General features: G+C 54.6%; 1 protein-coding gene across 1 annotated transcript; it reads right to left on the bottom strand.

Moving 5' to 3' along the window:
* Positions 1-4,162: 4,162 nt before the first annotated feature.
* On the bottom strand, positions 4,163-13,884 carry ZBP1 (Z-DNA binding protein 1). The gene is given in 10 exon segments (XM_060078440.1): positions 4,163-4,180; positions 4,182-4,315; positions 5,903-6,081; positions 6,308-6,341; positions 7,394-7,597; positions 8,760-8,921; positions 10,103-10,276; positions 10,689-10,751; positions 11,336-11,545; positions 13,851-13,884. Coding segments are annotated over 10 exon segments (1,212 nt in total).
* Positions 13,885-14,176: the final 292 nt, after the last annotated feature.

Genomic DNA, 14,176 nt, shown 5'->3' with positions numbered 1-14,176 from the left:
AACCTGGCACCGCTGACATTGGGGTCCTGACAATTCTTTGCTGTGGGGCGGTGCTGCCTAGCGGAGGGGGAGGCAGAATACAGTCCCACCCCCACCCCACAATGATGTCCAAGCCCTAATCCCCAGAAGCTATGAGGATGTCACCTTTCATAGTGAACCAGGCTTTGTGGTCGTGATTACGAATTTGAGGGGAGATTATCCTAGATTGGCTGGGTAGGCGGAGAGTAATCACAAGCGTTCTTAGAAGAGGGAGGAAAGAGGACGGGGGTGGAGGGGAGATTGGAAGATGTGATGCTGCACAGTCTGGGGACAGAGGAAGGGGCCACGAGCTGGGAAATCAGGTGCCTCTGGAAGCTGGCAAAGGCAAGGGAGCAATTCTCTGCTGCACCTCCGGAGGAACCAGCTCTGACCACACCTTGGTTTTAGCCTGCTGAGGTCGTGTGGGACTTCTGACCTCCAGGACTGGAAGATGCTAAGTTTATGTTGTTTTAAACCACTCATGTGCAGCAATTTGTTACAGCAGCAACAGGAGACTACTTCCCCTGCCTGGTAACAACCAAGTCTCCAGACATGCCACTTGTCTCCAGGATGGGAGGATGTGGGTAGAATGGGCCTCAGTGGGGAACCACTGAACTACTTATTCTTTACTGAGTTCTTCCCACGTGTGGCCCAGCCTTCAGAGGCCCCCATACCGTCTACCACTCTCGCACACCTGAGCTGTGTGCCCTTAATCGCCTCCCTGGCCCATTCTGCAGATGAAATGGCTGAGGGTCAGAGCCTTTAAATGGGCAGTGACGGATGGGGGTCACACAGATAGGACAGTGAAACGGATTCCCCTTTAGAATCTCGCAGCCTCCTTCCCAGACTCTGTGTCCCTGCACCCTCATGCCTCCCACCAGTGGGCGGAGCTGGGTCTGTCTCCCCGAGGTGATGCCAGGGCTTTCGGGGGGCTCTGCAGCCCAGGTAAGGGGCAGCCCAGCCCTCACGCCCACTGTCTGTCATCCCTGATCTCTGGGCTTTGTGGCCTTTTCCCAGCTGGGCCACTTCTCCAGCAGCTGGTGGAGACTCAGATGAAGGAGGCAAAGGCCATAGGGTCTCAGGTTGGGGTGGGAAAGAGAATGTGCAAGTGGGTCAAAACACGTGGGCCAGGCAGTGAGAGCCCGGATGCCTTCACCTCCCCCACCATGGAGGTGAGCACATTTGACTCCACATTAGCCAATCAGAGCACTCCATTCTCCCTGATTGGTTCAAGGATCTGCATGTGATCCATGCGCAACCAATCAGAATCCCCCCTGGGACATTCTACCTGTTGTGTTTAGCTTGAAGAATTCTCTTTCTGCTGGGGTTGCTAAGCTGACAGGCTATAAGTCTTGGGTGGCTGGTAGCCATCTGGAAAGAGTCTCTCAGAGATATGGAGAGAAGAGGCCTGAAAATACTGCTTGAGCCCCTGGATCCAGCCATTCCTGAAGCTAGTTATCTCTTGATTTGCCAGTTGCATGAGTAAATAGATTCCCCTTTTAGGTTTCTGTCATTTGCAGCCCAAATGCTCCTGGATTTCTCCCTAGACTCTTTTTCTTGCTCTAAGCCTCTAACCTTGGCTGTCTGCTAAAGCCCCACAGGTGAGGAGTCCTGTCTAAGCTTACTCTGAGAGGAGTAGAGAAGCTGGGATAAGAAAATAGAATTGCAGGATGTGGAGAAAAGGAACCCTCTTGCACTGTTGGTGGGAATGTAAATTGGTACAGGCACTATGGAGAACAGTATGGAGGTTCCTTAAGAAACTAAACATAGAGCTACCATATGATCCAGCAAACCCACTCCTGGGTATATACCTGGAGAAAACCATAATTCAAAAAGATACATGCACCCCAATGTTCATTGCAGCACTATTTACAATAGCCAGGACTTGGAAACAACTTAAATGTCCATCAACAAAGGAATGGATAAAGAAGATGTGGTACATATATACAATGGACTATTACTCAGCCATTAAAAAAAACTGAAATAACACCATTTACAGCAACATGGATGAATCTAGAGATTGTCGTAGAGTGAAGTAAGTCAGACAGAGAAAGACAAATATCATATGATATTGCTTATATGTGGAATCTAAAAAAAGGGTACAAATGAACTTATCTACAAAACAGAAATAGAGTTACAGGTGTAGAAAACAAACTTGTGGTTTCCAGGGGGTAAGAGGGGGGAATGGATAAACTGGGAGATTGGGATTGACATATACACACTACTATATATAAAATACATAACTAATAAGGACCTACTGTACAGCACAGGGAACTCTACTCAATATTCTTTAATGGCCTATATGGGAAAAGAATCTAAAAAAGAGTGGAGATATATATGTACATATATAAACTGATTCATTTTGATGTATACCTGAAACTAACACAACATTGTAAATCAACTATACTCCAATAAAAATTTTTTAAAAAAGAAAAAGAAAATAGAATTGCATTTGTGAGCAGGTCATGGTGCTTTTGGAAAATCACTTCCAACTCATATAGCAAATTCCTCCTCCCCCATCCCCACCCCGACCCCATCCAACTCCAGGGATGGCAAGTTCTGTGTGCACAGGTATCAGTGCAGAAAGGGGGGACGGTGGATGAGCTAGTGAGAGCAAAATATTGGGGGGATGGATGGACTTAATCATTCTTTGCTTTTAATGGTAGCTAGTTAATTTCCTTCCTGAAGAGACCAGATTTGACCTTCACCTCCAGCCCCTATTAACTGCCAGCAATGCTTTGTCAGCGTGTTTATGACAAATTAATTATACAGAGAGGGGAAATCTCACAGGAAAATTGAGTGTTCTGGCTTGGGCTGCAGGTGGGAGCTGAGGCTGAGTTCTGAGATGCATTTTGATGGCCCACTGATATGGGCCTGGTTAACCACAGACCTCGGGCAAACTTTGAGGCAAGCCGTTAGTTTTCAGCTCACCCCAGAGGGCAGACAATGCCAGAAGCAAGGAGTCAAACCTGATTTCAAGCCCCTTACACCGTGTGGCATGTCTGCGAACTGGATATCCCAGGCAGGAGGGATTTGGGGGCCCCAGGTCACGGTGGTGGCCGAGATAACTTTGCCCCCTGTAGGCTGGGCCATTCCAGCCCATTGGACAAAACCCTTCCTTCTCTGTAATGAACCCAACTTCCTTGTTGCATGGACTTGCCCAGTTCCTCCTGGAATATTTGCGCAGGTGGAGCCGTGCTTGTCCAGAGCTCAGCATCAAGTCCAAACTCCTCGCCAGCCAAACTCCCACTTGCATTTTCTTTGCATTGGGCTTTCTAGCAACACCCAAACTGCTGTGCTGCTATAAGTCCTCTTGTTCTGACCATCATGCCTTTGGCCAGGCGGAGCCCCTGCCTAGAACACCATTCCCAGTCCAACCTCCTCCCTCTGCCAGATGTTGAAGAATGAGCTCAAGAGCTTTCTCCTTCCCCGGGGAGCCTCCTGGGCCCTCAGGACAGTGTCTGCGTTGCTGTTCTGCACTCCTTTAATTCCCCGTGATCATTCCTGCTCAGGACTCACTGCCCACATCCCAGGCCACCTCTCCCGCTGACTGAACCGCTCCTCAAGGACATGGTACTCAGGAGGTGGTCAGTGGAGGGGCCGGTCCAGCGTACACTGGAGGTTCAAGAGTGAAAGGACAGGGCCTCTGTGCCTAGTGAATTCACTGGCCAGTGCTTGGGGAGATGCAGCCGACTTCTGAGGTTCTTACCTGTCTGGTGGTATCCCTTTTCTGGCAACTTTAGAGAATGACCCATCCCTAGCCCTCCAGGCCGAGGTAGGAAGGTTATAGAAAGGTCAGGTGGTAAAGTGGTCAGGTGGCCAAGATGGGCCTTGAGGAAGTCAGGTCCTGAGTGACGGGCAGGGAATGGGTGGCCCTGATAGACGGTGGGCCCGGGAAGGTGACCCCCTGGCAGGCAGCTCCTGCCACCAGCAGCCCTGCCCTGGCCCCACGCCGGGCCCAGCCCAAATGCGGATGCACGCTGGCCACGTGTCAGGAGGCGAGAAGGTCACAAACGACCCTGCAGGCAGCAGAGAGCTCCCTGGCTCCCAGGCCCTTCCTGCGCGAGTCCGCCTACAGGTTCTGAGTCCCCCTACAGGTTCTGAGTCCCACCCTCCAGGGACACTGGCTCTGCGATGCCGTCGCTCAGCAGGTGTCTTCTGCGCTTCTGGGACCCCTGCTTTTCGAGCGTCATAGCCGCTAGCTCTTCTGAGATGAGCGTCTCAGCATTGACGGGCGCAGCCTGACTGCTGCCGGGAGGGACCTCGCTTCTGGATCGTGCAGCTCCGGAGGAAGGGTCTAGGGAAGAGATGGGGCCCCAGGAACATGTGAGCCGCCTCCCCTCGAATTACCGAATAGCCAAGGCGATTTGCTTCACCGGGACTGAGGCTGCTGCCCCGGACGCAGGCTTCCCCGGTGGGTGACCTTGTGTCCCCATCTCCAAGGCCCCGTCCTTTCTCCCCTGGACCGTTGCTCCCGCTTCCTCAGCCCCCTTTGCTTTCCCCCGATTGTCTTCAGCCAGACCTTTAAATCGTGCCCCACATGAAGTTGCCCCTGGTTGAACCCTCCAGGCCTCGCCAGGTCACTTCAGATAAGATCCAGACCTTTCTTCTGGGCTTCCCGGCACAGAGAGACCCGGCCTTGCCCACCGGACCTACTCCCTTCCGCTCCCTGGGCTCGTGTGTGTGTGATTCTGGACGTCACCCTTCTTCCCACCGCGGGGCCTTTGCACTTGCTGTTCCCTCCTCTGGCAATGCTGTTCCTACATCTGTGCTTGGCCGGCTTCTCCTTCCCCACAGGTCTGGGCTTAGATGTCACCTCCTCTCCTGGAGCTTCTCTGGCGGCCTGGCTAAGGCAGCTCCTCTCCGTCACGGCACTGCCCAGCCACCGCCCCAGGTTTTATAGTTTTTTATAGTGTTGGTCTTAAAAGCCTCAAAAGGCTTGGTTTGTCACTGTCTCTAGTCTCTATACTGGACTCTGGCCCCTGTGAGTGGGGAGTATTTGTCTGTCTGTGCTCTTAGCTGTATCTCCGGGGGAGGGAGCGTTTGAGGGCGGGAGTGGGGCCTGAGTGGGTGCATGAATGAATGAACAACTTCTTCCTAATAATTGAAACGGGGAAGAAATGTAAGGTGGCTACAGCATTATTCTTTTTTTTTTTTTTTTTTGGCGGTATGCGGGCCTCTCACTGTTGTGGCCTCTCCCATTGCGGAGCACAGGCTCCGGACGCGCAGGCTCAGCGGCCATGGCTCACGGGCCCAGCCGCTCCGCGGCATGTGGGATCTTCCCGGACCGGGTCACGAACCCCTGTCCCCTGCATCGGCAGGCGGACTCTCAACCACTGCGCCACCAGGGAAGCCCTACAGCATTATTTGGGGGAAAGAATCAGTGAAGCGGGTGACTGAGAATCGAGGAGGGATCATGTTCCAGAAGTTTCCAGAGAGGCCCAGCTTCACGGGCATGTGGCCTGGGCAGTCACACAGGCCCGTTCTGAGGGGCCTGTGCTCAGTTCACTGCTCTGCTGTCTTTGTCTTGAAATTCTTACTAAGTTTTGAACAAGGAGCCTTGCTTTTTCTGGTTGCACTGGGCACCACAAGTCACGTCACTGGTCCGGTCCAGGTGTCCCAGCAGTGAGGGGAGCGCATCCAAGCCTCACTCCAACTTGGGAGCCACAGGCTAGTCTAATCACCCTCATTTTACAAACGGGGAAACAGAGGCTCCAAGCTGAGTGAAAGGTTAGGAGGACCCCACACGTTCTACCCTAGAGCCCCCGCTCCTGCTACGACCCTCTCCTGTCTCCCAGACTCCAGAAATGGGAGGCTCATGACTGTTGAATAAATGAATGAACGAGGGAGGGAAAGAGGACACACAGGGGTGTCCCAGGCTCACCTGCGCTCCCTCCTGGCTCGCCAGCCCTTGCGACTCCTGTGGGATCAGCCGCCCCTGGGTTGACAGTCATCTTGTTGTTGTTGCCTACGGTGGTGTCCTCCAGGAAGCACGAGCGAATGTGGACTCTCTGGGCCGTGCTCCCTTCGGAGTGAGGTCCTGGTTCGGGGATTTGAATTTTTTTTTTTTTTTTTCTTTTTGCGGTATGCGGGCCTCTCACTGTTGTGGCCTCTCCCGTTGCGGAGCACAGGCTCCGGACGCGCAGGCCCAGCGGCCATGGCTCACGGGCCCAGCCGCTCCGCGGCATATGGGATCCTCCCAGACCGGGGCACGAACCCGTATCCCCTGCATCGGCAGGCGGACTCTCAACCACTGCGCCACCAGGGAGGCCCGGGGGTTTGAATTTTGATGGAAGCTTCCGGGCCGGTACCCAGGACAGAGACTGCAGGTCAGCCAAAGAGAGATGCCGGGGGGGGCGGGGGGGGGAGGTGGACAGTGAGAGCAGCTGGACGGTGGGTCTGGCCCCCAGCCTGGTTCTCAGGTCCTCCATGGCTGACTGTCCCCCTGGAACCTCCCCTCAGTGGCCCGTGCCGTGCTCTGTCGCCGGCGGACGCGTGGCCTCACACGGCGTCTCTGCACGTGCCTTTCACCTGCTGGGGCCGCCGGCTCCCTCGGCCCCCGGCTCTGCCAGCTTGGGTGCCCCTCCTCCTGCAGCCCAGCCCAGCTGACCTGGTCCTCTGGGCCTCCCCTGGGACTCAGCCCCTCCCCCCACTGCCTCCCGCTTCCCGCCTCTCTGCTGCCTGCTTCCTGGCAGCTCTGGAACACCCTCTCCACCTTTGGTTAGAATCTCCCTGTGGCCCCCAGCCCGGCCCCCAGCCGCAGCTGCCTGGCCCCTGCCTCTCCCGGCCAAACGTCAGGAAAGAAATGCCCGCACTCCGTCCCCCTCCTTCCATTCCCCGTGCCCCTTCTGTCCCCTTAGGTCACCACTGACCCCTTGTTGCTGGACCCTGCAGCCCTCCCTTGATCTCACCAGCCTCGCCTCCTCTGGAAACCCGTCCCCTGGCGTCCCTGCTTCTCCTCCTCTCTCTCAGGCCTCTCTGCTGTGATCCTACCCCCCAGCCTGTCTCTCGATGACCAGTGCCAGGGAAGACGCGGCCTGGGAGCTCTGGTCACTGGTGACAGCACCTAGGTGGCTCCTTAGATGCCTGTCCAGTTCCAGTCCAGTCATCTCCTTTGTTCCCGTTTCAGCTGGCCCAGGAAATGATCCCTGCCCATTGTACAGATGAGGAAACTGAGGTTTCCTGAAGGGGGTAGTAGGGAATGGGAACCCAGGTGCTAACTCTAAAAGAGCCCCCTGCTCTAGAGCCTCCTGGTGGGAGGGAAAGAATTTCCCATCATGCCTCGTTCCCCACAAGGACTGGCTCAAGTTCCATCTATAGCGAGGAGCTGAATGCAGTGGGGTGGGGGTGGGGTGGCAGCCTGTTCTCCAGTTACCTGGGGGGCTGCCCCAGGCGCTGTGGGCAGGGCCCTTGGCTGGGTTGCCGTGAAGACTCATCTCGTTGCCGTGTCCCATCTGTACATGTCTGCGCACAGAATTCTCCATCCGGATGTCCTGGGGCCCCCAGGATCCAGCCAGGGGACCCTGAGTTGAGGGATCAGTGGGTGCCATTGGAGGGAGGTAGAGGGGAGCCGTGGAGCCTGGCAGGGGACACAGAAATATGACCCCTGACCCCCATCCTCTGACCCACCCCACCTCCTACCCCCCCACCCCCACACACTAAGTCCTGGCTGGACAGAGAAGACAGGCTTCTGGATTCTTTCTGGACACCATCAGACTTGGGGTGATTACTTCAGGGTCTGGATTGGAGAGCAGGTGGACCGGCAGAACAGGTAGCATGGGGTTCCAGGGTTTTTACCACTGGTGCTTGGGGTGTCACTGGGGCATTGAAAACCCAGACAATGAGCACATCCTCTGCTTCCTAGCTGTTCTCAATCCTCTGGGCCCATCAGGAGAAGATCTCCTTTGGGGTTAACTTGCTGTTGACATGGAGCCCTCAGAGCTTCTGACATTGTTTTATTTTCTCAGCATTTATTTTTATGGTAACCTTCATAGTTTTCAAGGTAATGCTGTAAAAGTTTACTTTAAAGTTAATTTGAGTAGAATAAAAAGTAAACCATCTAACAACATGGCGTAAAGAATCAGCCATGGGCGTGGCCAAAATTAGGGAGGTGGAGCTCAGAGGATTAAAGCTGGGGAAAGGTTGATCTAGATTCTAGAATGAAGTTCCTCATTTCACAGTTGGGGAAACTGAGGCCTGGAGCAGGGAAGGGCTCTCTCGAGGTCACAGGGAGCCTTCCAACTTTGGGGCCAGTGTTCTCACTCACGCCCCATGGCTGGACTGATGGGTGACCCTGTGCCCTCTCCCCACAGTGCCCGCCACAGAGCAGCCACCCATTTGCTTACTGTATTTCACCAAAGCTCGGATGCACCCATACGATGCATCCCAGTTTCTGAGATGTTAACACATGGGAAAAAAGAGTGTCTCGGGACAAACAGAATGCTACAACGACCCCTTGTGACATCCTAGTGAGGAAGAGTGAACTGAGTTTTTTCTTGTGGGAAAATATTGGGTCCCCATGAAAATGAGGCAAAGGATGTCGGCAGGAAGGGAAAGCAGGAGAGGTTTGATCCAGGCACAGGGAGGGACATCCTTATTCCTGAGAAAGCCAGAAAGGACCTTGGAGATCTGAAAGCTGCCCTTTCTTCCTGGAAGGTTGAATGCCCCCCACTCCCTGCCCCCACCCAGATGGAGCAGATGTCCTGACAGGTCCCTTCTCCTGGACATTTCAGAGGACTCACCATTTTCCCCAGATGCCATTTGTCTCATCATGACATTCAGGTGTCCAATCTGGACGCCTTTGGAATTCTCAATGGAAATGTGGCTGTTTGGTCCATTCTGACTGATCATGTTGATTGGATTTTGCTGGTAAATAACTGGGGTGGACGGATTTCCAGAACCTTCTGCAAAATAGCATTCCACTCAATCCCTTTGTATCTCTCTAGGAGTCAGAAGTTCCAAATTCTACTTGGCAGCATCAAAATCTCCTGGGGAGCTGGTTAAAATACAGATTCCCAGGGGCCCACCCTGGGGTTCTGAGTCAGTAGGTCCAAGGTTGGCCCCAGGAAGTGGAGTGTTTACCAAACACTGCAGGTATCATAGACAAGCCTTGCTTGGACTTTGTCCCGCAGGCCACCCTACCCCTGTGTCCTCTGCCACCCTGGGAGGATGGCAGGTGCCTTGCTGCTTGCCCACCCTCTGTACCTCTCACTGCGAGGAACCCACAGCCCTAACCATTGCTTCAGGGTCCTCTCTTCCTTTAGGGAAGGATGCAAGGTGGCCGTCCACAGGCTGTTTCTGGCCATGGGATAAGCTTTGCTCGACTCACAAGGCTTTTTTAAGAATTTGGATTTGTCACCAGTGTTTAACATCCAGCCTAGGATGCTGAGACCCTCCTTGGGTACCATAAGCAGGCGTGTCAGCCCCACGTGGGCTCCACACACGGGTCCACATTCCCACCTTTGTGAGCCCTTGGCTCTTGGGCCTTTGTGAGCCCCTACATCCATAAAAAATATTTAAAATTACATTTTATGACTGCGTTGGGATACAGACAAATATAATCTCGGCTAGAGTCATGATTAGCTATTCATTGTTACTATAATACTCATTTTTTTCTTCTGATTTTAAGAGAAACTAGAGCATTTTTGTGACCCCCAGCACCTTGGGCTCTAGGCCCGGTACCTGCTGCATGTAATGGGTACGTCGGTTCTGGGACGCTACCCTGTGGGTATCTGGGCTCAGCCTGGCCCACCCCTTCAGCAGCCTTAAAACTCCAAGTCGGGCAAAGTGCTTACAGAAGACTGTCAGCAAACTCAGGCTGAGACCTGCGCCCCAGGACTGCTACAGTCAGGGGTGGGCCACACCTCCAAGAAGCCCTCCCTGGTTACTCCTGCCAGCACGCCCCTCCCTCCTGGAGCCCTCTTCTGGGGACGGGTCAGCAAGACCACAGCAAGCTTCTGACGAGGTGGGGCAGGCAAAGAGCTTAGCGGGAGCCCAGCAAGGACCCGGTGTTGGGTGTTATGCTTTCTCTTCACAGCTCTGCCCTCTGCCCTGTCCAGGTGTGGGCAGCAGGTAAAGGGCCTACCTGGTCGATAAATAGCCCAAGAGTTTGATTTCTGGTCTAAGTCCAGGAGGTGCTTGTTCCTCATCGTGTACAAGTCTGGGTTGACTTCCTTCGCCGTCTTCATGCCCAGGGCCTGGGCAATGATCAGGGCTCTATGGGGCCCATGGGCTTCCAGAAACTGGAAGATCTCTTCCTCTGGGAGGCAGGACAGCAAGTAGTTAAGGAGGACCCCGGAGGCTGAATCTGCTCCCCTGCTTACCAGCTGTGTGACCCGGGACAGACGCAGCCTCTGTGCCCATTTTCCTCATCTGTAAAATGGGCATAATTATAATGGACCACAGAGGTTGTTCTGGGGGTTGGGGATGTTCGTCAAGGGCTCTGAACAGTGTCTGGCACATGCTAGGTGCACAGTGATGGCCAACTACCCATCAAATGGTTTCTCAGCCGTTTAGCTTCTTTCACCGAAAGACAGGGTCTTGCCCCCGAACACTTTGTGGGGACCTGTTAGTGGGTGGCCCATGGCCCCTGAACAATTGTAACTTCTCGAGTGGCCAAGGAGAGTTTGGGGTCAGAGGGAACAGGAGCTGAAAGGAAACAAGATGCTTACGCCGCTGACTGAGCTCAGGGCCAGGCTTCCGGGGAATCGTAACTGCATCTTTCTGGGGCCTCTCTGCTGGGAAGAAAGACGGTCGGGGTCAGCCGAGCGGGAGAGGGGATGGGGACCCTACCAGACAGAGGTGGGCTGCTCCGTAGAAGGCCCTAGTGCATGGACGCTCCAAACTCGGAAGGAACTTAGCTTCAAAGCCCGCCCTGCTCCCTTCCAGCTGTGTGGCTTGGGGTTGTGGGGAAGACCATCTGCTCCCTCTGGGGTTGTGTGCGGGCTAGGGGACCCCCAGGCACCGCAGCAGAACTAGAAAAGCGGATCTCGTGTGATGCTACGGCTCTTCTATTATTATCATATCGTTACTGCCATCCTCATCATTATTAATGTTTTGCTGAGCACCTACTACATACTGGCACCAGGCTCAGCCCTTTGCATCAAATCCTCTCGCAACCCTACACAGCAGCCCTACTGTTACCTCCACTGGCCAGAAAAAGAAATCAAGATGCAGTGAGGATACATCATGTGTCCCCAAGGGCAGAGCCTATATTTGAACCCAGGCCCAAATCTGGGCTAGGCCGTTGCCAGGACTGCTCGTGCTGGGTCCAACACCTGCCCCCTCCAACTGCCTCTGTCCCGGGATGGCAGGTTACCCAGCTCTGCGGGAAGCACGTCTTTGGTCCCACCATCGGCCAAGCACCACGTCGCGGGGCCTACGGGCAGGACTCTCTTTGATTCCTTCTTCATCTTGTGGAGGACCTGGTTGAGTTTCTTCTTGGGCACTTGGCATTTCTTTACCAGCTGGGCAGTCTTCACAGGGGAGCCAGAGTCCCTCAGCACCTCCAAAATCCTCTGCTCAAGGTCTGGGGGAGGGAGACAGGGACAGAGAGAGAACTGCGTCCCCCAACTACCCAGCCCAGGCTGGCGGCCCCCCAGGAGAGGGATCCTGGGCAGAGGCAGGGACTGAGGTCTGAGCAGACATCCACCAGCATCTCTGTTCAGGGAGGGGCACGTGGGCTGCTCAGAAATGACCTTGGCTGGACAGCCTGGTGGCCAGAGGCGGTGCCAAGCCTTCCGAGTGTCCCCCACCTGAGTGAGTGCTGGAGGGCAGGTGGGAACACTCAGCTCTCAGACATCCTCAGAGAGAGGGGAGTGGAGGCGGCAGGATGCTGGGGGGGCGGTGCGCAGAGCACAGGAGGGAGGGGAGGGGTGAGGAGTGAGACCCACCCCGGTGTTCTCCATCCCCCATCCTCCTCCTCCCGGTGGAATCTGCCCCTCCTCTTGGGCTCACAATCCACTTGGGCGATGTCACTATTCATCCCCAGCAGAAACCCAACATCCGCTCAGAAACGGATTTTTCACCCTGATGCCCAATCCCGGAGTCCTAGCAACACTGTCCCTGGCTGTCTCGAATCCTCTCTTCTCCTTTCGCTGCCTCTACCTCCTAATCCTTGTCACCACCATCTCCCGGATGACAGCAACGCCACCAACCCCCGGTTCTGCCAGCCTCATCTTCACCCACCCTCAGCTTCCCTTCAAGGGCCAACCTGTCTGCATTCCCTTCAGAGGCACTCACCCCTGGGCCTTTGCACATGCTCTTCCCTCTGTTAGGAGCAATATTCCCTCCCTCCACCTGTCAACGGATACTTCACCTCAGTGAGTTAATGGTCCCCCCTGAGTTAATGGTCCTAAGCAGGATGCCTCAAGGCTCAACGAGGAACTTTCCAAACGGCCCCTACTCCTCCCAGACAGGCTCCCATAAACCCAAGCCAGCTGCCCTGCGGGGAGTGAGAGAACTGGTCAGACACAGGGCCTGCAGCGCCAGGAGCTGGGGAGAGGAAATGTCTGCCCCAAGAACCCTGAGGGAAATGCAAAGCAGGGCCCTTCTTGGGAAGACCTAGGTGCCCTTCCGGGGCAGCAACCCAATCCTTTACCTTCTGGGTTTTTCCTGGATTCCTAGTGGGCGGCACTAGGTGGGGAAGGGACAACCCATTTGCCAACTCTGCGCTGGGCACTGTGGCCTTGCCCTTGTGGTCGGAATGTTTGCATCCTTCTGGGCGCAGGTGATGTGCAATTAGAACACGTGGGGTCACCCACCCCTTCACCCACCAAACTACCCCTCAACCGGGATACCCGTCCAACCCACTGTGGCTTTGCCTAGTTTTAAAAAGAGTTTTGATTCTTAAAAAACCTGCCCCAGGGGGAGCCTCTTCCTCCTCCTCCAGTGCCCTGACCCCAAAGGGGAAATGGGGTCCATGCAGTGAAGGCGGGGCTGGCGTCACCTGCTGAGTCTTCAGGCTGGTGAACTGGAAGTTGTGAAACGGATGAGATGTAAGTGACATGTCGGTTAAAAGGAAAATCTGCCGGGGGGCAAGTTAAATTCAGTTACCGAGTGCCCCTGACATGTCTCACTGGGGAAGTACAACAAGAGCTTGGGAACCAGCCTGGGGTCCTGGGTCACACCCAGTCGGCACCCCTCCCCAGCACACCCTATTTTCCTGGTTTTGAGCCCCAGCTCTGCCACCTACTAGCTATGTGACCTCTCTGGGCCTCAGTTTCTCAATCTCTGAAATGGTGATAATAGTAGCTACTTCAGAGATTGTGGTGAGGATTAACTAGCTCACAATCACAAAACAAAGACAAACAAAAAGCGTCCCAGCCCACAGCCCTCATGCTTTCAGTGGGGACCCTAGAAAAGAGCACTGCTCAATAACAGTTAACTTGCATCATGTGCTTCCAGGAACAGAGTGCTATGCGAGGAACGAATGCAGCAGGAGGAAAACCACATACATGCACTTGCCCCTCTTAGCAGACAACTTCTGTTCTTCCTCAAAATGAGTGTGAAGACGGGTGTTAAGGCCCCAGGCTCTGCCGTGGTCCCCTGAGTCATTTCACCTGCAAGCCTCAGTGATCTCACACGTAAGATGGAAACCTCATCGGGCTTGCACCTGCGGGTTATTGCAAAATGCACACGAAGCATGTTGCAAGATGCCTGGACTGAGCAAGGCTCTGAACCTGATGCAATGCCCTCTCTCCTTCCTTCTTACTACTGTTGTGCTTTCAGATACTGTCCTCTCGTGGCTGTAATCTGGACCAAGAAAAAGAACCAGAAAAAAGGTGCAAGTCCCACCCGGGCACTCCCACTGTTCCTTAGAAGGAAGAACGTACCTGCGTCTCCTGGGTTGGCAGGGGCCTCAGCCATGCTGGGAGCAGCTGCTGGGAGCCCAGGTGACTTGAGGGCAGCGGCAGGCTCCCCGACCCCGTGGCCTGGAGAAGGTGGGCCCGGTCGAGGCTGGGTGTGCTTTCGTGGTCCTGGCGGTGCTTCTGGCAGCTGTGGAGATATTCCAGGTTCACCCAGCCGGCTGTCAGCTGTTCACACCCACAGGAAACAGATGCCTATTCAGCCCAAGCTGATCAGATTCTGGAGAAAAAGAAAATGAAACTTCTGTGTGTGGCTTTTGAAGGAAACGAAATCGAAAACGGAATTGGTAAGC

Source organism: Mesoplodon densirostris, chromosome 16 (genome assembly GCF_025265405.1).
Source record: "Mesoplodon densirostris isolate mMesDen1 chromosome 16, mMesDen1 primary haplotype, whole genome shotgun sequence".
NCBI lineage: Eukaryota > Metazoa > Chordata > Mammalia > Artiodactyla > Ziphiidae > Mesoplodon > Mesoplodon densirostris.
This window is presented reverse-complemented; position numbering and strand designations above follow the sequence as displayed.